The 26,225-nt window shown below is 51.3% G+C and overlaps 2 protein-coding genes and 1 long non-coding RNA gene across 6 annotated transcripts in view; 1 reads left to right on the top strand and 2 right to left on the bottom strand.

Annotated features, from left to right (window-relative positions):
* Nucleotides 1-48: 48 nt before the first annotated feature.
* DEAF1 (DEAF1 transcription factor) lies at nucleotides 49-15,303 on the bottom strand. 2 transcript variants are annotated; one of them, XM_027749348.2, is made up of 13 exons: nucleotides 14,998-15,303; nucleotides 14,158-14,255; nucleotides 13,663-13,792; nucleotides 12,679-12,825; nucleotides 11,756-11,895; nucleotides 11,081-11,146; nucleotides 10,062-10,188; nucleotides 8,014-8,142; nucleotides 7,425-7,553; nucleotides 4,700-4,950; nucleotides 2,918-2,983; nucleotides 1,181-1,270; nucleotides 49-732 (listed from the first exon to the last, which is right to left on the bottom strand). In XM_027749348.2, the coding sequence occupies exons 1-13, from the start codon at nucleotides 15,212-15,214 to the stop codon at nucleotides 628-630; spliced, it is 1,695 nt and encodes a 564-aa protein (XP_027605149.1). In that variant the 5' UTR covers nucleotides 15,215-15,303; the 3' UTR covers nucleotides 49-627. The 2 variants fall into 2 exon arrangements, with proteins under 2 accessions (XP_027605149.1, XP_027605150.1); XM_027749349.2 differs by having other exon boundaries at nucleotides 8,014-8,119; nucleotides 14,998-15,293.
* A 470-nt stretch (nucleotides 15,304-15,773) lies between these two features.
* On the top strand, nucleotides 15,774-21,442 carry TMEM80 (transmembrane protein 80). Of its 2 annotated transcripts, XM_027749363.2 has the most exons (5): nucleotides 15,774-15,792; nucleotides 17,869-17,885; nucleotides 19,131-19,224; nucleotides 19,328-19,420; nucleotides 20,329-21,442. In XM_027749363.2, exons 1-5 carry the CDS (start codon nucleotides 15,774-15,776, stop codon nucleotides 20,532-20,534), a joined length of 429 nt encoding a protein of 142 aa, XP_027605164.1. In that variant the 3' UTR covers nucleotides 20,535-21,442. The 2 variants fall into 2 exon arrangements, with proteins under 2 accessions (XP_027605164.1, XP_039242037.1); XM_039386103.1 differs by lacking the exons at nucleotides 15,774-15,792; nucleotides 17,869-17,885 and having other exon boundaries at nucleotides 17,892-19,224.
* LOC114002926 overlaps nucleotides 18,432-26,225 on the bottom strand; it is a 56,755-nt gene continuing 48,961 nt past the window's right edge. The window contains exons 2-3 of one of the 2 annotated variants that reach the window (XR_005565356.1): nucleotides 22,573-22,663; nucleotides 18,432-18,607 (exon numbers count right to left, since the gene is read on the bottom strand). This is a non-coding gene — a long non-coding RNA (uncharacterized LOC114002926). Of the gene's footprint in view, nucleotides 18,608-21,412; nucleotides 21,676-22,572; nucleotides 22,664-26,225 lie in introns of those variants that run through there. The other variant, XR_003546052.2, reaches the window with a different exon arrangement.

Raw genomic sequence — 26,225 nt, 5'->3', positions numbered from 1 at the left:
CCCTCGAGTGCTGCCCTGGGGATTAAAGGGAACCGCTGGGCTCGCTCGTGCTTTCACTGCATTTTATTGAACAACATGTTATTTTTCAATGGTGTTTAAATGCAGAAGCTCCAACGTGTTCCAAATCTGCCTAGCACAGAGGGAACACAGGAAAACCAAAAATCCTTCCAAAGCCAAACTAAGAACTTGTACCGACTCTGTCAAGGCAATTAAATAAGCCAAAGGTTCATTTCTCTTCTCAAACAAGAGGTAGGGAGGCCCCGGGAGGAGGAAATACTGGCACATCTCCTTGCAGCACCTGCTTTAGATTAATTTCAAGAGAGAGGAGGAGATTGCTGTAATCCACATGGTGGAGGATCCAGTCAGGCAAAGGCAAAGCCTCCCAAAGGCAAAGGGGGATCCCAGTGTGCGTGTGGGGGGCATTCCAGATGAGGTTTTCACAGTCTCTGTATTATCCAAAGTTATGAAAGGGGCTCGGGAGTAGACAAACGCTGTCACAGTATCAAAAAGCCAATCAAAAATGATTCTGCTAGAGAGAACAGTGCCGTTGGCACAGGACAGACCGTTCCGCCGGGTCCCGATCCAGCCGGCCCCGCGTGCCCGGGAACGGCTGCGGAGGTAGTTTGCTCACACGGTGACCTTCTCCATGACACTGTCCGTGACGTGCACCTCGTCACCCTGCACCGTCACCGTGGCCGACTGGCCGCAGATGTGCTGGTGGTCCTTCCAGTCCTGCGAGGGGAGAGCAGAGGGCGAGGCCATCAAGGGAACAGGCCCTTGGAAAAGCCACTGTGTGGGAAGCGCTTTCTCCAGCCCAGGTGGGAGCAGCAGGTCTCCAGTGCCCCACAAACCAGACCAATGATGGAGGGGAAAGGAGCCACACACTGGAATATTAGAGGTGGAATTGGACTAAGCAGAATGTTACCTTGATTTTTTGGATCACCTTTGGGAAGATGTGTGCAAACCCTGGGACCTTCCCTACCTTTTTAACCCTGTCCTGACTTGCAGACCTGCCCCATGACTACAGCCTTGCTGGTGATCCCACTGGCAGGGGGTTTGGAATGCTTGACCCACGTAGGATTCTGCGCTGGCTGCCCGGTTCTGCTCCATCAGGTGACTCTCCCTAGGGTCCCACAGCCCTCTCCAGGGAACTGGATCCCAACTCCCAGCCATGCCATACCTTCCGCTGGCAGAACGTGGAGCAGTAGTTGACTTTGTGGCACCCCGTGCACTCGTTGGTGGCCTCCCGCCCGCAGTTGACACAGGATTGCTGTGGGAAGGGACAGAGAGTGACCGTGTCACACAGAGCCACCCCAGCGAGGTCACCGAGGGGCTGTGACCTGCTGGAATGTGGGAGCAGTGGGAAAGCCCCTGCTTCCCAAAATACACTCAGCACACCAACGCAAAACAGGCCCAGTGGCTCGTGGATACGCCCTCAGAGACCTGCTCTCCTGCTGCTGTAGCAGGGATCACTTTGGAAAACGGAATGCACCTCTGTTTTCCTTTCTATCAGGCAGGAAGCCCTTCAAAACCATGGGTGGGACACTGAGTGGCCATGGAAATCCATCCCCACTACCTCAGGGATACCTCCCTCCATAGGGGTCAGGTAGCTGCAGGCTTCAGCAGGAGTTGAGTGTATCCCAAACAGCCATGTCAGGCTGTACCCAGGCTGTTCACAGCCAAACTCTGAGTTTATCCCAAATTGAAAGGTTTAAGGCAGATTTCATTGGTGGCTTTGTTGGGTTTATAATACTGTGTATGTCAGAGAGAGGGTCTGAGGAAGGACAACAGGAGCAGGAGTAAGAATGGGACTCCTCAGCTTAATCATTCCTTGGTTTTAGAGAGGAAAAAGGGATTTGTTACTTTGCCAGTCAGCAGCATGACTGCGTAAGGAGTGTCCCAACAGGGAAAAAGGAGTCAAATGAAGAAGGCTCTAACAGGAGCAAGGATTTAAATCCAGAAGCAAGGTGAGAGAGGATACATGGGAGAAAAATCACACCTGCTTTTTAGGGGATGCTTTTGTGTCTATCGCTTTAATCTTACCTCAGTCACATCAATTAACATAACCTGTATATTTAGGTGGAAACATCATTGAACTGCCACCAAATAAGCACTTCACAGAGCATTCCAGCTTCCAGCTCATTAAACTCTTGACAAATCATTAGCACTTGGAGCAGCAGCGGCAGGAAGCGTTGCTGGGCTGTGAAAGTATCCTGGGCTCCTGAGTTCCTCAGGCTCCTTTTCTCCTTTGAGCACGAGCACCCCCAAATCGGTGTCCTGATTAACACCCCACTCATCACACCCCCTGCTCACACCTTCCATGTACCTGCAGTGAACAGCTGGTGTGACTGAACTGTGTTTGTGCTCCTGATGTACAGCCGGGGATTTGGGACACCAGAAATGCCTTAAAGCTGCAAGGTGGGACTTGCAAAGCCTGTCCCGAGGGGACACTTGACTGGGGCTGTTTGTCACCTGTACAGGTACTGGAAAACGTGGGAAACACACTGTGTGTGTGTGCAGTTGTACCTGGAAGTCTGAGGGACAACTGAGTAACACACACAGCTCTGAGGGCTTCAGTCATGGGTCCTGAACTAACTCCCATTCCGAAAGCCAGAGGGAATTGTGGAGTTATGAAAACCAGCTCACAGGACAGAAAGGAAGCAAGTTCCCTTCCTGCCAGAGCTCAGTGACAGCCACCCAGCAGAGCTGCAGCACCACCACTCAGAGGTGAGTGAGACTCGGGAACCTGGCTGGGTGACAACGGAGGAGTGTGGAAAGCTGGAAGGCTTGGGAAAGGGAAGACACTGCTTGAAGGCTCAGATCTGTGCCAGCACAGGATTCTGTGGCAATGACAAACTGAAATGGAGCGAGATAAAGACCAAAAGACTCTGCAACACACGAGATGTCCCCAGCTTACCTTGATGATGATTTCTGTTTTCCCATCCACATCCTCTGTTTGTTGGAATAACTGGCTCTGGTATTGCTGCAAGGAAGACACACCAGATGTGTCATTTCCCAGCTGGAGTGTGATGTAAGGGGTTGCCTTGCCATGCTCGGCAAGGGGGGACAGGAGTCCCAAACCAATGAAATCCAAACCCAATCCCAAATGGACTCTGTGCTAACCCTGGCCTAAATGTATTGGGAACAGTCAAAAAGTCCAAAAACATCTGAACTCCCACCTCCAGGCAAAGCAGGTTCACCCAGGAGTTTGACCCAACATATAAGGAGATTAAAGGCTTAATTTACAAGTGTATGACCCGACAGCACAGTATTTATTCTCCTGTGAAACCATGACCTTCAAAACCTCTATGTTACCATGACATAACTGAGTTAAAAAGCTCCAGGCAGACGGAGGCGGTGGCAGGGAAACCTCTTGCTGTGGCCTGCGAGGGTGGGGTTGGGTTCTGCCTGATCTGACAAGGCAATTCCAGCCATGCACAAACCACAGAGGAGGAAAAGGTGTGATAAGAGAGAGGATCAAGCCAGACACATCCAGCCCTCTCACAAAAACAGCTCCAGAAAACCGATAACCTCCAATTCCCAACTGTTTCCCGGCTCCTTTGGAGGACACAAGCCTCTGTTTGCTGACCGGAGCCACACATCTTAACTGCCCGACCCTTTTCGGTTCATTTCACACTCTCCAGCCCTGAATTGGTTTAATCTTTCTAAAATCCAATTCAGATGCCCCAGCTGTTTGCTGACTTAATCTTCCACCTTGCTTTCAAACGAGCTGGGCTCCAGAGCCATCACTGCTTTGCCAAGGGCTATTCCAATTAAAACACTCGTCAGACTTCAACACTGATTCTCTTCAATTTATACAGAATATCCACTTAACACATTTCCTGCATATCTTTATTATCCCCCAGCAATTCCGGCACAGAATTTAGCAAGTTCATGTATTCTCCCCATCCTAAAAAGTTTATCTGATATAAACAATGGCTTAATGCACACTCAAAAAAATTCCATTGCTCAAGCACAGAGGCCCCTGTGTTAGTCCTATCTTTAATCTGTTCATTTTGGGCTTGACCTACAAATGTCAAATATCTTTTGCAAGACACAGAGAGCCTTTTGTTGCCCCTTTTCCTAAATGTCCTTTCCTTACCAAAAAATGCAGTAAAGCCATCACTGGGATAGTAACCAAGGGATCAGATACTCAGTGTGGAGAACTGTTTCTTAACAGCCACAAGAAGTTCTGCCAGAGCAGTTGTATTTAACTAATCCCACACAAAATGCTGCAATTCAGAACAATCTTACAAATATCTCAGCATTTTCAATTTTTGCAATATCCTGACACATTTTGGAAGTTCATATAAACATGGAGCCGAAGGGCTCACGGTTTGCTTTTCTTTCAGGATGTCATTCCCCACACCTTCTAAGTAACACAAGTGTAACTTTACTCGGAGGATCCTAACAGCTTTCCCAGACAAGGATTTGGTGCCCACACTCCATAAATTTACAGACAGCTGATGGGAGAGCTCAGCATCGTGACACCACTGTGCACAACCAGCCTGCTGCCCACAGCTCCTGGAATCCCCGAGCACTCCATTCCTTTCCCCAGGACACAAACAACTCAGAAAGATTTCTCTTGCTAACACTGCTCTCCAGGCCTGGAGAAACAAATTTCTAAGGGCTGCCACTGTTCCAGGCAGGAGCTGCTCTGCCCATCCCTCGGCCCCAGAGGCGCCCCTGGCCCAGTTACCTCCTTCCTCTCCACGTCCGCCTGGATCTTGGCCTGTGTGACGGCGGCCTCTCGGAAGGAGGAGCTGGCCTGCTTGGCCTGCTCGATCAGGGTCTTCAGCTGCTGGGCGGTGCTGAGCAGGGAGTTGACCATCTCCTCCAGGTAGAGCCAGCTCCGCTGCTCCGTCACCTCCAGCCCGTTCACCACCGACGGCGACATGGCCTTGGTGGGGGTCGTGGGGGGCACGGCCAGGGCGGGGAGAGAGGTTAACACTGGGGACAAACCAAACAACAACAGACACACAGTTAGGGGGTTTGATTCCCAGAAAGCAGGGGGTTGGAGGAGTGTGTGTGGGGGGTTCTTCTGCGTTGTTTAGTTTCTTTTTTAAAATACGGTCTGAGGAATTTCCAGTCCGGGAAGTTTTTGCTAAACAGAGCTTTCCTCCTGCAACCCAAAGTGCAGGTCTGTGCAGAACAAGCTCTTGAGCACTCTCAAACCCCCCGGACAAGAACATCTCCTCATGACCCCCCCGTTTGCTCTGGGAAGGGTTTTAACACCTCCCAGCGGTGCTGTGGACAAGCACAATTAAGTGGTGAAAGCAGCATTCCCAGGGACTCCACCACTGGCAACAACGTTTCCCTCAGCCAGGGCTAGGAAAGGTTACAGTAAGTCACTCAGTGATCCAGCACTTCACAGGAGTATCCCAGTGTCCCTACCCAGATGTCCATTCTCAGGCTGCAAACCCACAAAACTCAGGCACTGATCCCCATCACACTCCCTGCGCTTCCTGAATCCTGACCTGGACCATAACCCTGGCCTGACACTGGAATAAACCCGACAGTCACCACCACCTCAAAGTGAGTGTATTCCAAACATGCACTTCCCAAAACCATGGGCTGGGGACTCCTTTAAAAACACAGCAGTTACTGTGTCACTAAAAGAGCTCCTTTTTGCAACATAAGGTTTGCATGTACGCTGGGAGATCATGGAATGAGGAAATTAAATCCAGATCCAGGAACTCCACGATACACAGTGTAAACTCAGCTTAGGTAACATTCCAGGAAGAAATGTTATCTGGCTTTACTGGCTTTACTTTTCCAAAATATAACTTGAGCAATAAATACTCACCATCTGCCATAAAATTCAGTCTAAGACATTCACATCTACCAACACCTGACCTCCACATTCCTCACCAAATTGTTTACTAGAAAAAGGAAGGTACCACCAGCTTTGGGGCTGTGCAGAGTTATTACCCCAAAATCTCCCCCCAGTCTGGCAGGCAGCTGGTCCTGCAGCTCTCCCAGTGCTGATGGTACTGAAGATAAAGCAGTGACAGTGTCCCTCAGGATCTGCAGCACGACCAGGGAGCGCCAGCACCGCTGCCTCTGGTGGATCTCTGACCAGTGTTCCCACTAAAAGGGACCATTATCGGAGCCAGATGTTGTTCCTTGGAACCAGAGTTAAGAAATTTACTGAACAGGGAGTTCTTGAACAAAATGTAGAGGGGCTCAAGTGTCTGAAAGTCACTTCAGTGTCATTTACTTCAGAGGCACATGTAAGTAGTGCCCTGAACACACCTTCCTGCTCCCAGCTGCCATTCCAGCAGCTCCACTGGCAGTGACCCTCTCCTTAGAAAAGCATCTGCAGATAAAACAGCTTTCTTGCAAGACAGTACTGAACACTGAGTGGCAGTGTCAGTGTAACACACTTACAAGGCAGTGACTAATTTAGCTTTTTTTAACCCTTTTCACCTACCACCTGGTAGTTGTTCATGGAATCAGTAAAAGCTGGAAGAATCCAACACTGATCTGGACAGAGAGAACAAGCCCCAACCCCCAGGTAGGTCACTGTCAGGTGTGTGACCTTTCCTTGCCAGCTCCCCACACAGGTACACAGACATTTCATGGCAAATGCCCTTAATTAAAACAGTAATTTCAATCAATCTGCACATGAGGGGTGTGGAACTATTTGCACTTAGATATGAGTATGAGATAAATGGGTCTTTTTTATCAGTGTCTGTTTGCAGAAGAGCCTTTTCCACTCTCCATTTCCAGCACAATATTTGTCCCAGTGTGGCGTTTGATAACATATCACACAGGAATTACTTCTGATTTCTCATTCTGGAACAGGTACAGGAGGCAAGAGAAAGTATTCACTGGTGAAAAAACAATCAGTGTTTAATTAGTAACATCAAGATCTAAGTCTTAAACCCAACAAGATGTGACTCTGGACAGCAGGAATATGCTGTGCTGCTCTGAGCAAACAAATAAAGGTCATTCAGAGGGGATGGACAATTGACACCAAACCTGCCCAAAACTACCTCCAGCAAGTACCCCTGGAGTAATAAAGACATGGGAGAACGTCTAGAAAAGCTTCTGTGGATTTTGAAGGGGTTGGTCTCCTCAGATAGAACATGAAATCAATGTTGAGCCACTGAGCCACAGTGCCCAACAGGGACAAAAGCCTGGAAGCAAGAGCCTTAGGAAAGGCAGGGAGTGCAAGATGATGCAGGCAGCAGGATCACAGCAGCCTCCTCTGGTAGAAACCAACATATCAAAGTTCTCAATAAGGAGTGAAAAACTCCCCACGGAGGGGAAATCTGCTTGTCTAAATCCTAATAACTGTAAAACTCACAAGCGAAACAGAGCCAAGTTTAATTTTCTGCCTCAATCTTTACCTTTGCTGAGAAGGATCAGAGGAAACTCAAGCCCAGTGAAGTGTCTCACCTGCCGGACAGCAAACGTACCGATTTTGGGGTGAGACGTCGGCAGCGCAGCCTCGGGGAAGGGGGAGATCTGGCAGTTGTCCTGGTAACTGGGATAGTGAGGCTCCGGATGGGACACCCGGCAAGGCTGCTGGACGTTGGTGTCCTGAACTGCAGGAGGACAAGGACGTTGGGAATCACTGTCTAACACACCTGGCAGGTGTTTCTTACACTGCTTTCATCCCCATGGTTTTACATTTTATACAAGTTCCTACACTCTGTGGTAATTCCCAAGAGTTGGAAATGAGAAATGGCAGCACGATCTCACACAGTCAGCAAACAAGGCAGCCTGGTCTTCATTCCAACAGGCTTAATTTTAGAGCCACAGGTTCCCTGGTTCCCTCCCACACATCTACATACCCACAATAATCCCAGGGCTCCAAACTCCCGTTCTTGGAGCAGAATCATTCCCTCAACAGAGCCGACACCTCAAAGCACGACTCAAACTGCAGTAACTGAAACGTACGTCTTGCATTTATACTTGGATTTCTTCTGGCACTGAGATGAGCATAAACCAGCCCCCTCCTGCCCCTTCCCACGGCTGCCCAGGACACAAAGCCCTGGCTCTTACCCGTGGCCCCAGTGAACACGTCCCCCTGGGCCGGGCTCTCCGAGATGATGGCTGTGGCCTCCACGGTGGACGCGCGGTCGAAGGTCAGCGCCCCCGAGGTCGTGATCTGTCCAGAGGGAGTCACGGTGACTGGAAATATTAAAGCACTCTCATCATTCACACTCAGGGCAGGGCCCACAGCTGCCCAGCTGTTGATATCCCTGTGCTGCACCATCCAGAGTCAGGGGACTCACAGACCACTGGCCTGTGATAACCCAGTTTGGATCACACCTACGACCAGCGCAGCTGGAAATGGGAATAAAAGCCCTGGTGGACTTCTGAAGGCTCTGCTGTCCTTCCAGGTTATTCTCTGGGGGTACAAGGCTGGAACATTAATTTACAACATAACACCTCTCAAATCACCACATTTTCAATTATTTTATGAGCCATAACTTAACACCTCTCATAAAGGTTCAGTGAGGTCACAAACCCCATCAGTTTCTGGCTGATCCTAATTTATGACAATCTTAGCAAGAGTGATTCTTGCTACTTAAATCAGCATAAAAACCTGCGGATAACAACTAATTCCATGACAGCTGGACAATTTTAGCTGTTTATCTACACACAGTGACAGAATGTGCTTGGCCAGTGCAAGTAACAAGGCACAAAATCCTTTTGGATGATTATACCTGAGCAGCTCCAGAATATTAAAACCCCTTTTTAAACAGGACTAATTACCTGGCACCATTAACTGGCAATGGGCTGATGCCACGGCACACTGCTCTGCCAGAAGGATCTTTTCCCAAACAATAATTCAGTTTTTAGATATTGTGGCTACAAATCCATGGCTGGTGAAGTATGTGGCCCCCAAAACGAGCAGTTGTCTCTCCCAGTGCCAGCACAAGGGAATGTGCAGCCTCGCAGCACCTCACTTAACAAACCAATACAAGTTAAACATATCTGGGGACTAAAAAACCAAACCCACAAAACAACTCTGCAGAACCCTTGTGTGTTTCTCCTCCTACTATTGCTGATGATCTAACCCTACTTTTTTGTTCCTATTTTTGGATTTCTGCTGCTTCCTCCTGGATTCACTTTGCACTGTTACAGCCCAGATGATGCCAGAGCACCGAGGGCAGGAGGACACACGGATGTGACTGGGAATGTGTGAGCTGGATGAGCTTGCACATTAATTTCTGCTCTCACACAGATGGTTTGCCAATCAAACCAGTAACAAAGCGTGTGCTGGGTGCTGGAGAGGGACGTGCAGATAAAAGTGTCACCTTCTGCCTCCTTCATTAGCGACTTTCAGGCTGGGCACCTCATCCCAGCTGCTTCCAGCCTTTGTTTCTACGTATTGCAAGGAATAGCACAAATCTTACTCCAGCTTCTGAGGGACACAAAGCAGCTCAGGGGATGGAATGGGGATTTCTGGCAGAGCAGAAAAGGGCCAGCCTTCCCCACAACCTAATTCCAACAGGAAATTTCCCAACTGTTATTTGTGAAAAATCTACTTGAAACCCACTGTGGATCAAGGCCAGGACTCCACAATTCCCCCCACACTGCTGGGCTGAGAGCAGGTACAGGGGGGAATATAACCATGGAATCATAGAATCCTGGGATGGTTTGGGTTGGAAGGGACCTTCAAGCTCATCTTGTTCCATCCCCTGCCATGGGCAGGGACACCTTTCACCTTCCCCATCTAACCTGGCCTGGAACACTTCCAGGAATGGGGCAAAATCCAAAGCTCTTTCAGCACAAAATATAAAACCTCCTGTTCACTGCACAAAGATGTGATGATGCTTAAACCCGAGTTTCCTGGAGGTCTAGAGCTGTACTTTTTCCTACTCAGCTTGTGTCCAGATGTGACAACACTGTGCTACTTTCTATAAAATGGGAAGTGACACTGAGCCAATAAAACTGTCCAATGAAAAGGATATGGCCAAAAAAAAAGGGCCATTTTTCTCAGCTGGACAGTTCCAAGGGGCCACTAACAGACATAAAATACCTAGTGTGGCAATTTCTCACCAAGGAAGGGAAGCAATTTTCAGCAGGAGAAAAGAACCTACACGTGGTTGCAGCTGTGGCAGGAAGCAGAGTGATGTTTTTGGAGCAATTCTTCTTCACTGGAGTTGCAGGCATTTCATTTTCCTTTTTCCGCCTTTTATATGGCACAAAGAGTCGAATGGGGCCACTCTGGGCAGAACACAAGGAAAAGGAGAAGAAAGGAAAAAAAGAGAAGGCATTAACTGAGGCACCTCTTTGGAGACATTGGGTTTACCCTCCTCTTTCCAGGAACAGCAGCACAGATCCCCATGGATGATGTGTGGTTGGCAACAACTGACCAAAGAACTTACAGTTCTCCAGACCAAAAGAACTTGGGGGAAAAAAAGTTAAACTCAGCTCCTTCCAGCTGAAGAGGCACAAATCCAGCCTCTTCCAACTATTTTTTAAGGAGTAGAACTGGGCAAATAATTGACTGCTGGCCGAGGTGGTGGAAGAGAAGAGAACAAGAGTGAGGAGAAGAGAGGAAGCAGTTCCAGGCTTGGAAACAAGGAAATCAGTCAGTTCATAGCAGAAAAGAAATGCAAAACATCAAGTCAAGCTAAAGCCTTCTGCTTTCAGGATTTTAACCTCATTTTTTGAAACAAACAAGCAAAAAACCAAACTCCAAACAAACCAACCAAGAACCCCAAGCAGTTTTGAGATGAAAATATAGCTCCATCATAAGAGTATTATGTTACTTCCTTACAAAAATATTTTTCCAACTCAAAACATTGTGAAATTTGAGTCAAAAATCACAAATAGTATTGGCATTCCCAAAAGGCATTTTACATAAATATATTATTTAGAAAGAGAAAAAAAAAAAGGAAAAAGCACTAACTATGATCCAGTTTTACTGAGGCTGCTCCACAATAGCTCCAGCAGTTCCTTATCTCCTTTCTCCACAGAGCAGGGACAAAGCACTTGTGCCCATTCCCAGGGCACTCACGACCTGCTTGCCAAGGGCTGTGGCAGCATGACCAGTTAATTTTTCAAACTCAACTAATTAGTTTATAAACTGATGGATGTAAAACCTCCCACTCACCAGTGTCATGTCGTCGCAGCAAGCGGCACAAGTACAGGAGGCAGCGTGAGGATTTAAAATCCCATCCTGGAATGAGAAGTGACCAGCTCAGCACTGGAGTCACCAAAATCACCGAGAACACACCTGTGTTCTCCCAAAACAGCTGGATGGCTCCCAGGGAGAGGTACTCCCTCCCTCCTGGACCCTCTGCAGCAACAGAGGTCAGTTCCTCACACCGCAGCCATGGGGTGAGAGCTGGGGGAGAACAAAGGAAAACCAAACCATTTCCACACCAAAAGGCCAGGATATGTGAATCTGAGGTTTTATTTCTGCCCAAGCAGAAATCACCTGTCAGCCTGATGGCAATGCAGGAGTACTGCAGGAAATAAAGGATCCAAATACTCAATAAATGGTGCAAGTGAAGAATGCGGGTGTCAGGCAAACAGAATGGAGATCTCACAGTGACAACTCAATTCCTGTGACACAGCTCAAGGCTGGGCTTCACCCCACAGAAACTCCAGCCCCTTTCCAGCACAAGCAAGATTCCCAGCGTGCTGTTTGAGACGCATCTAGAAAAAACTCCCCTCAGGCCACTGACTCCCCACCAGACCCGGCATGGCTCCCGGTGCCAGCAGAGGCAGCCCCTGGCCCTGCCAGCCCCTTCCTGCAGAAGGGAGGGAGCCCAGGGGGCCTTACATGGATAAGGCACTGCAGGGGCCGCCCGGCGTAGCGGATGCTCCTCTTCCAGTCCTTGCTGCTGGCTCGGCCCGCCATGGCCTCGAACTCGGTGGGGCTGTACCAGTTGTCCCCCTGCTTGATGCACCTGCCACGGCCCCCTGAGACAAAGCAGCAAAACACACTGTTTAGTGCAGCTGAGGGGTCATTTTGCCACTTCCCTAAAGAAGGAAATACGGAAATTGCTGGACAAAATAGCAGTTAATCCACAGCCATCACCAAATGTGCCCGTCTGCTGCTTCCCTTCGCTCTGGGACAACCACATCCAATTACTGTCATGGCTGTGACAATGACTGGGCATGTTAAGGGAGCTCCAACTCTGTGCCTCAAAAGGCTACAAAAATTGCTCCTCCACAAGAAGGAAAAGTCTTTCTTGCGTAAACACCATTAATTTAAGCCTATTCTTAATTTACACTTAAATTTCTGGTCTTTCTGGTGATGAAGAAAACTCTCTGTCCATGAAGCAAGTGCTGTGCTGGACAGCCAGGCTGCTGCTTCTCCAGCTTCCCCACAAGGATAAGAGAGAAGAGGAGGAGCTCAGGAGCCCTGTGAGGAGACAAATTCTCCATTTTCATTCCAGCAGGGATTCTTTAGAGCTTTGTAGAAACACAAGTCTACTCCTCAGATGAAAAAAACGTTAGAGGAGTTGGCCTGTTACTGAGGACACTCACTACATGGCAGCCTGGATCCCCACAGATTTAAGAAAAAGTAAAAAGCCTCTGAAGAATGAGCAAAACAGATGAGAACAATATCAAAAGGCACTGGGCTGGCTTGGAAACTGTCTTTTTTTTTTTTTTCCCCCTCACAGTCAGCCCTTAAGAAGAGCCTGATGAAAAGAAGAGTGTAGAAGGAGCTGTCCCACTCCTCCCCCAGGCTGTAGTTACCTGAGCCGAGCCTGTTTTTGTACAGAATGCCACTGATATTCCGGCACCTCACCGGGAGCTCGTTCTCGTACACAGATGGGTCCCAGTTGTACTTGGTCCCAGTTTTCCCTTGGACAGTTGTTAACGGGGTAGGAGGAGACTGGGGTCCTTGGAGAAAAGAGAAAAGAAAGGTGACAGCAACCAAAAAGAAGAGTGGCTGTTCCATCTCACAGCTGGGCTGGGTCAGCAGGGCCCAGGGGACTGGAGCAGCTGGAACATCCCCACAAAGGTGCACCACAAAAAATTTGTCTTGAACCAACTGAAAAGGACGGATAATTGAGCAAACTGCATCAGAGGAAACAGGCTCTAACAGGAAATAAACGCTGAGGTTATACCCCGACCCTTACACCACCTGTAAGCTGTGGTGTAAGGAGCTGGCTGGATCTTCCCCTTCCCAGGGCCCATCCTGCGAGGAGTTCGTGCCACCTTGTGGGCAGCAAGGAAACTGCCAAGCAGCCCTGAACAAAAACCCCAGCGCATGGAGACACTAAAATATCAGCAAGTGGTCTGAATGGAGACAAAAATGTATTCCAGGACCCTTTAAAACAAACCCACGTGCAGAACCGGCAGACTCGTATTTTTATTGTCCACGTTAAAAGGATTCCTGTGCCCTCGGGGGTGGGATGGGTGTAGGAAGCCCAGCAGCAGGGTAAGATTTTTCAAGCAGCTTCTTTGCCAGGGTCAGGGCAAAGGGTGAGGAAATGAAATACATTTCTGACAGAAAAAAAAAAAACAGCCAAGTATTCTTGTACTCCCAAGAAATACTGTGTGAGGACTTGATACCTTAAAGGTCTTTTCCCACCTAAACAATTTGATGGTTGTAAGTGGGGACAAACGATCCTTACAACATTCTGCCCATGCTTTTAAATCCTAGAAACACAGTGGAAGTGGAGAAGAAGGCATCCCCCAGAGAGAATGACCCCTGAGGAGCAGATTGGCTCATACCTGGTGTGAGAGGTGCCGAAGGCCCCTTGATCCCGGTGGTTTCCACGATGCTCCCGTCCGTGTGCACCACGATCAGAGTGGCCTTCTCAGGGTTCAAGCTGTCCCCAATCTGGAGGGCTGTTCTCCCAGACTACAGAAGGAATTAGGAGTTTAAATTGATTAAAAGGGTGAAACACCAATAGATTTCAGTGTCCTCCAAGGGTACCCTAAAACTGCAATCAGTATGGCAGTTATTAGGTTAATTTTGGAGGTTTCAGCCAAGCAAATTCAAATGTTTCATGTTCCAGGTCACCAGTTCCATTACAGAATGAGTAGATGAGGGTGGAAAGGCAAAAAAAATAATGAATAAAAAACTGCATGTCCCCCAGCTAATGGGTTTGTGGCTTAAAGCCTGTATAGTGCAATAAAAACAGATGTTTGACCTTACTACAGCTCTTTATTTACACTGAGCAAGTGAGACTTTGCCAAGGCCCTCAGATGAAAGGCCAGACTTACCAACACGTGTCCTGAAATTGAAGCTGCATTGGCCACAGACGTGGTGAAAACATTGTCTGCAGAGGCCCCCACGTTGGCTACTGTCACTGTGGTGACTTCTGCAACGTAAAACAGGCATTAATTTAATATTTGGCTGCATCCAGAGAGCCTCATAAACAGCTAAAACACCAAATAAATGTAACTGCGCTTCCTTCTTCCTTCCTATTCTAAATTAACTTTATTTTTCATGACACCTGTAAGTTGTTATAAACACAATCATTGTGATTTTTATTAAGCTTTGGGTTGAATTGGCTTTAACCTCGAGGCAGTGACAGTTGCTATGAGCATGTGATGAACTAAAGGAAAAATGAATATCGTATCTGTACTTGGAACACCCCCAGGTGTGCTGCTTTTAATGAAAAGAGGGGTGAATGGCAAACGCCAGGATAAAGTGAACAACTGACTGTCCCTTTGCCATGTGTTAATACCCAGGGTGTCACTACCAGCTAAAAAATGCCCAAACTTACAGCCAAACGTCTCTGTGATGTTCAGCCTGGCTAAAATCTTATGGCCTGGCTAAAATCTCAGGGGTTTCATGTGCGGTGAGGGTGAAAAACCAGCCGTAGCTGAGGCAGAGACGCCCAGCCGGGCACGGGGGCTCTGGGATGTTGTGGTACCGCAGCTCGGCTGCAGAGCCCTGCGTGTTTGGGGCACTTTGTAACGGGACACAGACAATGTGACTGCAGGAGCTCCTGGCCCCGCGTGTGAGGGCGGAGTGTGGGCCGTGCCCAGGGCGGGGGTGCTCCCCGAGGGGCCGTGAGGGAGCCCCGGGCGGGCCGAGGGAGCGCTGCCCGCCCTGACCTGCGAAGGCGGCGGCGGCGGCGGCCTCGTCGGCGCTGGGCATCGGAGGCGCTCCCATCTCGATGTGCTCGGCGTCCGCCGCCATCACCGTCACCGCCTCCTCCTCCTCGGGCTCCGCCTCCCCCTCGGCCGCTCGCGGCGGCTCCTGCTGCTGCTGCCCGGGCCCCGCGGCCAAGCCGAGCCGTGCGGCCGCCGGCTCGCCGTCGTTGTGCTCCATGCGCGGGCCCGGGGGAGCCGGGCCCGGGGGGGCCGAGCCCGTGCCCCGGGGTGAGGGGTCCCGGGGTGAGGGTCCCGGCGGGTGCTGAGCCGAGCGCGTTCGGGCCCGTCCGGCGGTTTCCGAGGGCGCCCGAAGCGCCCCGAGCCGCCGGGCGCGCGCTCCCCCCGCTGGCCAATGGGGCGCGGCCGGGCCCGCGCGCGCGGCCCGCGGCGGTACCTGACGGCGCGGGGGGAGCCGAGCCCGCCCGAGCGCGGCCGAGCCCCGAGCGGCGCGGCCCGGCCCGGCCGGCGGAGAGTCCCGAGCGCGCTCGAGCCGCTTCCGATCTCTGCCGAAGGCGGGCGCGAGAAGAGCCGATCTGTGCCGAGTCCGCTCCGATCGCGCCCGAGCCCCGCTCGCCGGCCCGCACGGAGACGCCCGAACGGGCAGCGCCCGAATCCGCCCGAAAGCGACCGAACCGGGCCGAGCGCTCCGATCGCGCCCGAAGGCGGGGGGGCGGGGCGAGCGGCCGCGCGGGGGCTGCCGGGACGGCGGAGGACCGGGCGCGGGGCGGGGCGCTAAGATGGCGGCGGGGAGCCGAGGTGAGAGGTGTCGCGACAGCGACACGACAGCGGCGGCGACACGAAAGCCATTTCCGGGGGCAGGTGGGAGGGCTCTCCCACCGTGCGAGAGGGGACCTCTCGCGGGGGGACACGACTAGAGCGAGGCGGGGGCCCCGGCCGAGCCCAGCCTCGGTGCCATATCGCGACAGCCCCGACACGCTGCGGTAAATCTCAGTGGCAGCGTGAGCAGGGCCTTGGCGCTTGTGCGGGATGGGGAGAACCTCTGTCCGCGGTCAAGCCACTGTCCTGAGCCCGAGAGACCCCCCCTGGAAAATCCAAACCTCGGCTTTACATCCCGAACCGTGGCATTGAGGGGCAGCTCCTCATTATCGGGCCAATTCTTTCAAACGGGTCAGAGTTCTCTTCTAAAAATGTACATTAGTGGTCTGGGGAGACAGAACCGGTTTGACAGGTTTTGGCACCCAAGCCCTGAAGGTTCCTGCCGCCGGGTTTGTGCAGGGAGGTGCCGGCACCCGGAGGGATGCGCTTCCTGGTGAGAGTTAAACCGTTCTTTGAGGAAAGGGGTCACGGGCCGCCTCCGGCCACCATTCCCACTGTCACTCACAGTCAGCTCTAGAATCAGCACCAGCCCGGATCAATAATAAAGGTGGTGTTGGCGAAAACACCGAACTTTTACGCTCTGGTGGTTTAATAATCGCCTTTTCCAGGGGTGCTGGGCCTTTCCCTGTGGGATGTCCTGGTCTCCCCGAGGTGGCAGCACATCCTCAGGAGCAGTGGCTGCCACCCCGGCCCGGGCACTGCCCCCTCCCTGGAAAGGACTGAGGGAATCAGGACTTAAAAATAAACCTGGGGAGGGAATTCCCTGAGGGAATTCACTCAGGGCTCGCTGTGTGAATTGTAGCAGTGTGACTGACCCCCGGCACTGGTGCTGCAGCTGCAGGTGTGGATATCGAGTCAACACAGAATCATGGAATGGGTTGGGTGGGAAGGGACCTTCAAGCTCATCCAAGAGCACCTTCTGCTAGCCCAGGTTGCTCCAAGCCCCATCCAACCTGGCCTTGGACACTTCCAGGGATGGGGCAGCCACAGCTTCTCTGGGCAACCTGTGCCAGGGCCTCCCCACCTTGACAGGGAAGGATTCCTTCCCAATATCCCACCTAACCCTGCCCTCTGGCAGCTTAAAGCCATTCCACCGGAGTCCCAAGCTGGACACCTTAACCAGGTGCCTGGAGTTCGTGGGGACTCATTTGGGCCCAAGTGCATGAAACTGTGGTGATGAGGACATGGACCTCAGGGATCCCGGGATGAGGATGGGGATGTGACAGTGAAATGGCCTCTCACAGGTGGTTCTGCTTCCTCTGGAACAGAAATCCCAACTTTGCAATTCCTCATCTGTCTGAGGCAAGCTGACAATATTAATGAGGAACTTTAAGTAATGAGGTGCTGTAGGAGGTCAGTGCCATCTTTCTGCACCAGAATTTCATCTGGCTTTTACAGAAGATAATAAGGGAAACAGTGAAATGGATCAGTGGAAATCCTTGATTTGGTTTCTGTGGGCAATGGGAACACGCTGAGGTTTGACAGGGAATGACTTTGTGAAGGGAACCGGTTTGGAGGGATGGTGTTTGCAGGGATGGTGTGTGGAGGAGTGTTATTTAGGGGCACACAGGAGTCCTGTGTTCTCCGCAAACTTTCTCACAATTTACAAGCAAATGGTCCATTCTGGTTCCCATGTCTCCCTCCTTCCCGCATAGTTAGAGGGGATGAGGTGTCATCTGCTGGGAAAGGACAGGATGAACAAGTTCTGGATAATGCCTGTGCACTCCTTTAGGCTTTGAAGGAGCCTCAAGTTCCTCAGTGAAAGTGGCTTTTCCCAGCAGGGATTTCCCCCAAATTATTTTAGGCTTCATCTACTTGAAAAGGTTATTTTTGGAACCTGAACTCCAGGATCTGAGGAAATAGCAAATGTTCCAGTGAGCTGAAAAAAGAGATCCCTACAGCATCCTGGTACTGTTGCTTGAATGTTTCTGCTGCACTTCTGGTAAACATTTAGACTTATTTTCTTCTCTTTATTTTCTCCTTCTCTGTGGAAAGGAAGAACTTCAGAGGTTGTATCCTTTCTGAACCATTCCTCCCTCCATGTGGGAATCCTTGGGAAGACTGGCAGAAGTGGATCCACATCTCCTGCCCAGGAAATCCGCACGGTGATGGGTTTGTGCTCCTGAGTTTTCCATCGGCACCATCCACAGGAAGCAGAACTGGTACCACATTTCTTCCACAGGAAGATGTTTCGTGCAAGTTTAGCTGGGATCTGGCCCTGCTGGGCTCCCACTCCTGCAGAAACCCCTTTAACCCCCTGCAGCCGTGGCAGAGGACTGGAAGCCTCCTTCTGTCGTCACTTAACTCTCATTTTCTTAGGAAACAAGGCTAAGAGGTGGATTTATGGAGGGGTGGACACACCCTCATGCAGCACAGCTCACAGACAGCTGATGTAGCTCACAAGGGGTAGTAAAAGCAGCTCTCAGGGATATTTCCTCCTCTCTCATGGTAATTCACCCCACCTTTACTCCTGCCAGGATCCAGGTAACCTAGGAGGAGACACCCTCAGCTCCAGAGATTTCCATGCTTAGAACCTCTCTAGTAATTTTTTGCTCCACCTTCCTTCAACTGGAAAAACTCCCAAACCTGGTTCTGTGTTAATGAAATGAGCTGCTCTGGGAACTGGAATCCATCCACGGCACGTGGGTGGGTTCAGGAGTGGGATGGGACGTTCCTCCAAAAGATGCTTGGGATGAAATCCCTGCTTGGAGATATTCAGAGGATCTGAGAAGGGCTGGGGGAGAGAAGGGAGTGAATTAAGTCAGTCTGTTTCTTAGGGATTTGCCTCTCAGAGTGGAGCTCTGGCCGTTCTCAGACAGGTGAGAGCACGGCTATTCCATGCTGTGGGCAGGAACGGGGCCTGGCTGCTGCACAGAGCCACCTCTTCTCCAAACTCCCAGGAATTCGATGGATTGGAGGCTGCCAACCCTCTGTCAGCTTCCTTAAGGCTGACTAAGAGGTGTGGAATTTGTCTGGGGCAATGTAGACATGCACCCCCCGTTTCCTCAGGCTGACAGATACCCGACTACAGACCAAATAAAGTTCCTTAAAAAAAGGAACTAAAGCCAAGCCTGAAACAGCAAGCTTTTATCCCAGCTCCTGGTGTTTGCAGCCTCAAGTTCCTTCCTGGACCCTCCCCACAGGCCAGGCATAGCTGGACCATTCAGTATAAAATGGCAGAGCAGTATATTTTGGGAAATGGTGATTTTATGGAATGGGTCCCGTCTCCTCTGAGAATCCTTAACAGCAGTTCTCAGCTGTCATCGCTTCCCTTACAGATCCTGTTCTATGTAAATGGGATTTATTACATCTTCTACTTCTTGGCAACTCTTGCAATGATTGTTTACAAAAGTAAGTCGCAGGTAACCCAGAGCAGGCCTTGCTTGTGCACAGCTGGGCTTTGCCCTACTCCTGCTGTGTTTTCCTGCTCTATTTACCCCGGCTTATTCTCCAGGTCAAGTTTTCAGTTATCCAGATGATTTCCTGGCTCCTGATCTTGCCGTGCTTTTCCTTATGGCCATGCTGGAAGTGCCTCGACTGTACTTGGGTAGGTGATGTTATCCCTGCACCTTTTTGTGGAATAGAATCTTTAAACATGAATCATTTGGAAATGGAGTCTGTGTCAAAACACGTCAGTTTAGCGGGTATTTGGAGACACCTGCACCTCTCCCTTCACTCCTGAAGCCTTGGGCCAGCACCAACACCCTCCTTCCACTAAGACAGAACAGTGTGAACAGCCTCCTGTCCAGAGCTTGCCAAAACTTCTTATAATCCTTTTTTTAAAAAAAACCAAATCACTGTTAAAAGACATTTATTCAGGGTGAGGCTCTTGAATCCAGCTTACTGGCTGTAGGGGGGGATTTATCCTGCTGCCTTAGAGCTCTCTGTGTATTTGCTTGGAGCCTGGTCCAGGAATAAAGGAGTGAGTTTCAACTCTAATGTAGTTAAACACCAAAATCTACTGAGACAAGCCTGGAAATAGGCTGCAAGGAAGAGATAAGTGCAGCTTCTCCAGACTGACAGTCATTTGAAACAGGAATAGATTAGCAGGGAATAGAGAACTGTCTATATTGCCTAAGATGTGACAGCCAGGATTGGACTCCGGGTGGTTTGATGGTTGATTAAGAAACTGAGTGATCAGAAAGACTGCAGCTTCAGAAGTGATTCTTGTGGAAGAAAATGTGCCCTGACTGTGACTATCCACTGATTGCTCTTTATTTAGATTAACTTTGAGTCATTTCTCTGTTTTGAAATGGACTGTCCATTGGTGTTGGGTTTGCTGTTAATTTGCTGGCAGAGCCTTGGTTCAGGCTGGTATTTCAGTGTATTCTGAGCCTCTGTAAGGCTCAGCAAGAGCAAGGTAATAACCAGAGCCTTTTTGAGCAGGAATATTCTGGAGTTATGGAGTTATGTCAGAAAGAATCAGGCTCCTCTTGGCCTTTTGTTTCCTCACAGGTTGCAAGGGAAACCTGAGGGAGGAGGAGGCTCCGCTGGCGCTCAGCCTGGGGCTCACGGTGGGCAGTGTGGTGCTGAGTGTGTACCTGCTGGCCTGGCAGACCTACGTGCTGTGGGCAGACGTTGTGCTCACGGCAGTGCTGCTCTGTGCCTACGGGCTGGAGTCGGGGCTCAAGGTCACGGCCATCGCTGCCTTCGTCAGCTGAGCCCAGCACATTGCCTGCCACACAACAGTGGGCTTTCATTGCAAGGATTTAATTCTTTTGTATGGAGAACTTCTGTTTCAATTAGAAATTTTCAGGGCAGAGATGTCCCTGTGTGGCAGGTGAGACGTCCTGCCCAGCCCCTCCGTGACACTGTCCCGCTCGTGGCTTATTTATGGGCAAAGGATGAATCAGCAAAACCCTCAATGCTCTGGCATTCACCAGGGATCAATACTCAATACCCATTCCCAACACAGGACAGGAGCCAGCACATCATCCCTGCTGGGATGATGGGAGTTTTCATGGCACAGCAGCAACGTGCAGCCCAAGTGACACAGAAATGAACCAGGCCAGGACTGATTCCTGCCTCGCCACTCACACGGCCGTCTTCGAGGGCACAGCTCCTCTGCTGCTCTCATTTGTGCTTCCAGACCTCAGTGGTAATTTCCCTGACTTTAGTAGGGCAGAACCTGGTGTATCCCAGCGGGAGACAGTGGAACTGGTTTTTGTGCATACCCAGAGAGCTGAGCTGCAGGGTTTGGGCTGCTGTTCTTACTGACATGGTGTGTGAGGGGATGTCTGGTTAGATATGATGGCCTCAAAATGAACAAAACCATTCACTGCTCACGCTGACTTCTGTCCTGTTTACAAGTCCAACAGAATGTTGGCAGGTAGATTCCTATTTGGTGTTAAACGTGTTGATTTCCACTATTCTGCAAAAATTACTGCATTCAAGCCTTGTCTTTTAACTGAACAACTTGTGCAAATTCAGAGTTTTTTACTGTATCAAAAACATATGTTAATGAAAAGCTTGGGGAGTTTGTGGGGTTTTGAAGAAGCAGGTTTTATATTCAGAATTTCCTATTTTTGTATTTATTTATTCATTCAAATAAATAATGGTTTAGATCTAAGGAGTGTTTGAAGTGCAGAGCATCTTGTTCAGATCCTCGGCTCCAGCTAAGCCACCCAAAGGAAGACGCGGGTGAGCTGGATGTGTGTGAAAGCCTCTTCTGATCCTGATCCTGCTGCTGTGTGTGGGCCCTTCTCCTGTCCTGGGAAGGTCTGAGCTAATTTGCACTCATCAGGGGCTGAAAATTGAGGGGTGCAGGCCTGAGGCACCTCAGCTTATGCTGCTCTTTGCTTCCTGGTGGTGGTAGAAGGGAACAAAAGGCACTGAAGTTCCTGAGGAAGGGCCCAAATTCATCCCTTGGTCATTCAGTGGTTGAACTTGATGATCTTAGAGGGCTTTTCCAACCTTAAGGATTCCAGTTCCTAAAGGGGGCTTACAAGAAGGCTGGAGAAGGACTTTTCGTAAGGGCCTGTTGTGACAGGACAAGGGGGAATGGCTTTAAGCTGAAGGAGGGTGGGTTTGGATGAGATATTGGGAAGAAGTTCTCCCCTGTGAGGGTGGTGAGGCCCTGGCAGAGGTTGTGGCTGCCCCATCCCTGGAAGTGTCCAAGGCCAGGTTGGATGGGGCTCAGAGCAACCTGGGCTAGTGGAAGGTGTCCCTGCCCATGGCAGGGGGTGCTATGAGATGAGCTTGAAGGTCCCTTCCGACCCAAACCATTCCATGATTCAACTCCCAGGCCAGGTAACAGCAGGTTCTGTCCACATGACACCACTACAGTCACAATCAGAGTACCCATTGGCATGAATCCCCTTGGACAGATCCCAGTCAGTCCGTGGCACAGCTGACCCTTTGCTGCACCCATGAAACAACATCCCAGCAGCAGAACTGGGGCTAAGGAGCACCCAGAGACTGAATCACCAAATGTTTCTGTGTTTAATCTGCCTGAATCGAGCCCCCACCTATTTGTCCTCCCAGATTTGTTTGGCATGATGGAATGTGCCATCACAAGCTTGTTACGAGGAGTGACCAACATTCCGAGCTGTCCCTGCCCCTTAGCGAGCAAAACCCTTCCTGGATGGGGACAAATACCAGCACAAACTTTTCCTGGTGTTCACACCCACCTTGCACAAAGGTCTGGCTGCAGAGCACCTGTCAGGCTCTAAAGGACATGCTGCCCAGTGGAATTTTTACCTGAATGCAGGTGATACAGCAGAGGGGGTCGCACAGGTCAGCGTTGAGTCGCAGCCTCCCCGCGGCACCTTCCCAGGGTGACCACTGCAAACTAAATAAACACAAAACAGATGTCACAAAACGTGGGGCACCCTGTGCTCCCTCCCCACTGCCCAGGTGAAAAGCAAGGGTCAGGGGAGAGTGCCAGTGCTTGCTGATAGTCCACGGGGTAAATATGCACAGAGGATAATAACCATGAGGTTTTGGGCTCATTTCAGAGCAGGGCCTGCTGGCTGGAACTGGCAGAGCTCTGGCTGGCTGTCGGTGCCTGCTGGGGTCAGCTGGCAGCAACCTGGACTGGCACCCTCACCAGGGCAGGACAGCCCCCAGATAAAACTGTCCATGAACTGTTTTCTGAGTACTGCTGCTGCTGACAGCCCTTCACTCCGTGATGAAGGATGAAGTCTGGAAGCTTCAGACAACTCCTTCATCTCGGGTATTTCCAGGCTTTCAGTGGGAATCGTCATTATGCTGCTGACCCTGATTCCATGACAGCATCCCTCCATGCTGAGCTGGTACAAAGACTCAAAGTGAATCAGCTTCAGAGAGTTCCCCTAACAGGATCTCCTTTCCAAACCGTTCCCACTGCTCAGAGAAGCAGGGAACACATAGTGAAGCCATTGATGACATTTGCCAGACATAAAATCGCTGGAGCTTTTAATTATGAGGCCCAGCCCTTCTGAAACAGGACAAGCAAGTTGGATGCAAACAGCATTAAAAATTGAGAGGAACACACATTTTGAGGAGCTGGGTTTGGGTGGTGTTTACTTGACAAGTCTTTGTTCTCGAGCCATCCCAGGGGTGTCTGCCGCCAACCTGATTTAAAAGGCTGATCCCAAAAGGAAAGTCAGCCCCCCGGGATTTCCAGCTTGGAGATACTGGGAGATAGGGTGTTATTGCTCCGTGACTTTGTAATGTCCCTCAGCAGGCAGGAACAACGTGCAGACAGACCCCAGCTGGAGCAGCCCAGTGCTCAGGGAAGGAGGGAGGCTGAGGATTGCACTCGGTCGGTTCCACACCTGGGAGCAGAGGCTGGAACTGCCATTGAACCATTCCATGATTCCACAGTCGCCTCTGGCCCAGCTCGACCGGCACCAGCTGTTGCAGGGAAGGTGTAATAAGCTCCGTTGTGGTTTCCTTCCCTGCCCAGAGGAAAAGTTGCCTCCCTGCTCACAGTTAGAGATTTGCTGCGGGCGCAGCAGCTCACAGTAGCCCTGTCTGCACTGTGCATGTGGAGCTGGATGGCAGGCAGTGCCTTAAAACAGAATCCTGCCAACTCCCTGTCTGCATCCCAGGAACGTGAGCCCAGCCCAGCAGTCCTACTGAAATACCCCAGTGATGCACTTCAGGGAGTGGGGATCTCCTGCACAAACCCTTCTGGCCGGGCACAGCTGACATTCCCACTGCACTTCCCTTCGGTTGGACCGAATCCCTTCCTCCGCCCGGCGGTGTGGCTGGCATTCCCTAAATCCCGCATTTCCTAGGGCTGGCCGCGTCTTCCCAGTGCATTCCCCTGGGATCTCGGCGAGGAGGGTGCTGGGGCGCCGGGCGGGCGCGTCACTCCGAGCATCATTGCCGCTCTGACGGGCGGAAGAGGTCGTGCTCCTGTCAAAGCGAGCTGCCAAATCGCCACTGTCAGGCCAGGAGCTGGCTCTCCCTTCCCGCCCGGCTCCCCCGCCACATTCCTCCCGCAGGAACTCAGCCCGGCGGCTCCTCGGAGCAGGGCCTGGACACGGGCCAGGCTGCGAGCTGGGCACAAGCCCCTCCAAGAGAACAGGAGCAGCATGGAACTCACAAATGTCCAGCTAAGGAACTCGGGCTTTCCCGACAGACGACTGTCCAGAGGTGGAAGCTTTTCCTTCCTTCTTTCCCTCGTGTCACAGTCACAGCTGTTTCTTCCCGGGCCGGTGACACGGGGTCTCTCTAGATGTACATGCCAGGGGTTCAGCACACACCCTGGGGGTAGAGTGAAGGCCTGCAGGCACAAGCACTTTAATAAAACACTCTCAAAAGCCCCGATTTTTGGAGAGGACTGGCTAACCAGAAGGATCCCACCCTGCTATGGACATGTCAGTATGACACAGCTGATATTTTCCAGCCTAATGATCAGTTCATGAGCTGACCCCATCATTTTAAAAAATGTTAAATCTTAAGACAAATGAAACTGGGCACTACAAAACTGTTTCTTTAAAAGTAAGAAGTCTGCCCACACATGAGACTGTTTCCAAGAGTCCAGGGTCCCTCTGGGCCCCCAAACACAGGGTCTGCAGAGCAGACCCAAGCACAGCTCACACATCCTCTCTGCAGTCTCGCTCAGAAACTCCAGAGTGGTCTTGCCAGCTATTAAAATTTCCCTCTGGCTTTTGAAGAGCAAGAGAAGAGCAACAAGAGACACTGTGATAAGACTGCAGCTTCTAAAAATCCTTCCCAGAGTGCCCAGGAACAACACTCGCCTTGGCACAAGGGCTGGAGCTCAAGTCCTACCTCTGCCACTCCAGCAAGAAGTGGCTCTTGCCTTCTCCGTGCCCCACCTGGGGCCCAGGTGAGAAGGGGAGGGTGGTCTTGCTCCTGACAACACAGATAACGGGGCCTGGACATCCCCAGGGAGGGCTGATGGTACTGCAGTGGCACAGGGATGCTCCCTGCCAAGGCTGCTCTCTGCCCCATCCCTGGAAGTGTCCAAGGCCGGCGCTTGGAGCAACCTGGGACAGTGGAAGGTGTCCCTGCCCGTGGCAGGGGAGTGGAACTGGATGGGCTTGAAGGTCCCTTCCAACTCAAACCATTCCAGGATTCTATGGCAGAAAGGGTCACGTGCAGTTTCTCTCTGGCACACAAGTACAGGGGCACACAGTGTGAGCAATGACAGGGGCCTGCACTAGGTCTTCATCAGGGATGGGGCAGCCACAGCTTCTCTGGGCAACCTGTGCCAGGGCCTCAGCACCCTCACAGGGAAGAATTTCTTCCCAATACTCAACCTAAACCTACTCTCTTTCATGGAAGAGCTGGGGCAAGATGAGGGGCTTTATGGCCAGGTAACCCCAAGGAGCACAGTGCCATGGAGAGGGTACCCCGATGGATGCTCTCCCCCACACCCCTCAGTGCTCTGGGGACCGGGAGAGAGAGGACATTTTGCCCTCTCCCCCCATCTCCCGGCACCTTTCCCTGCTGCAGACATCAGGGAAGGGAGAGAAGGCAGGAGCGGCGCTGGAGGAAAACAACCCGTGAGCCGGCGCGGAGGAGAGCCCTGGGCTGCACAAAAGGGGCCTTGTTCCCCCACGAGGCGATCGGGCAGCACGTCCCCTCCCTCACCGGCGATGGAAAACCGAGCTCCAAGCACTCCTTCACCTCCCCTCGCCGCCTTAACCTCCCCATTGGGTACAAAATGTTCTCGGGTGCAGGAAACCTGAAGTTTAACACGCCCTGGGCTCTTGGTCCCCTTGCCCGGGGAGTGGGCGAAGGCCGCACAGCCCCCGGCGCTCCTGGGGCCACCAGCCCTGGTTACACAGTAACCTGTTGCTCCGGGTCCCAGCTCCACCTCTCGCTGCCTCCACATCCCTCCCCTCCTCTCTGCTCTGCCAAGAAACCTCTGTCACCTGCTCTCAGACAACCGGGGC

The sequence above is a fragment of the Pipra filicauda genome, unplaced genomic scaffold (assembly GCF_003945595.2).
Source record: "Pipra filicauda isolate LSUMZ 115617 unplaced genomic scaffold, ASM394559v2 scaffold463_size517996_pilon, whole genome shotgun sequence".
Classification (NCBI taxonomy): Eukaryota; Metazoa; Chordata; class Aves; order Passeriformes; family Pipridae; genus Pipra; species Pipra filicauda.
This window is presented reverse-complemented; position numbering and strand designations above follow the sequence as displayed.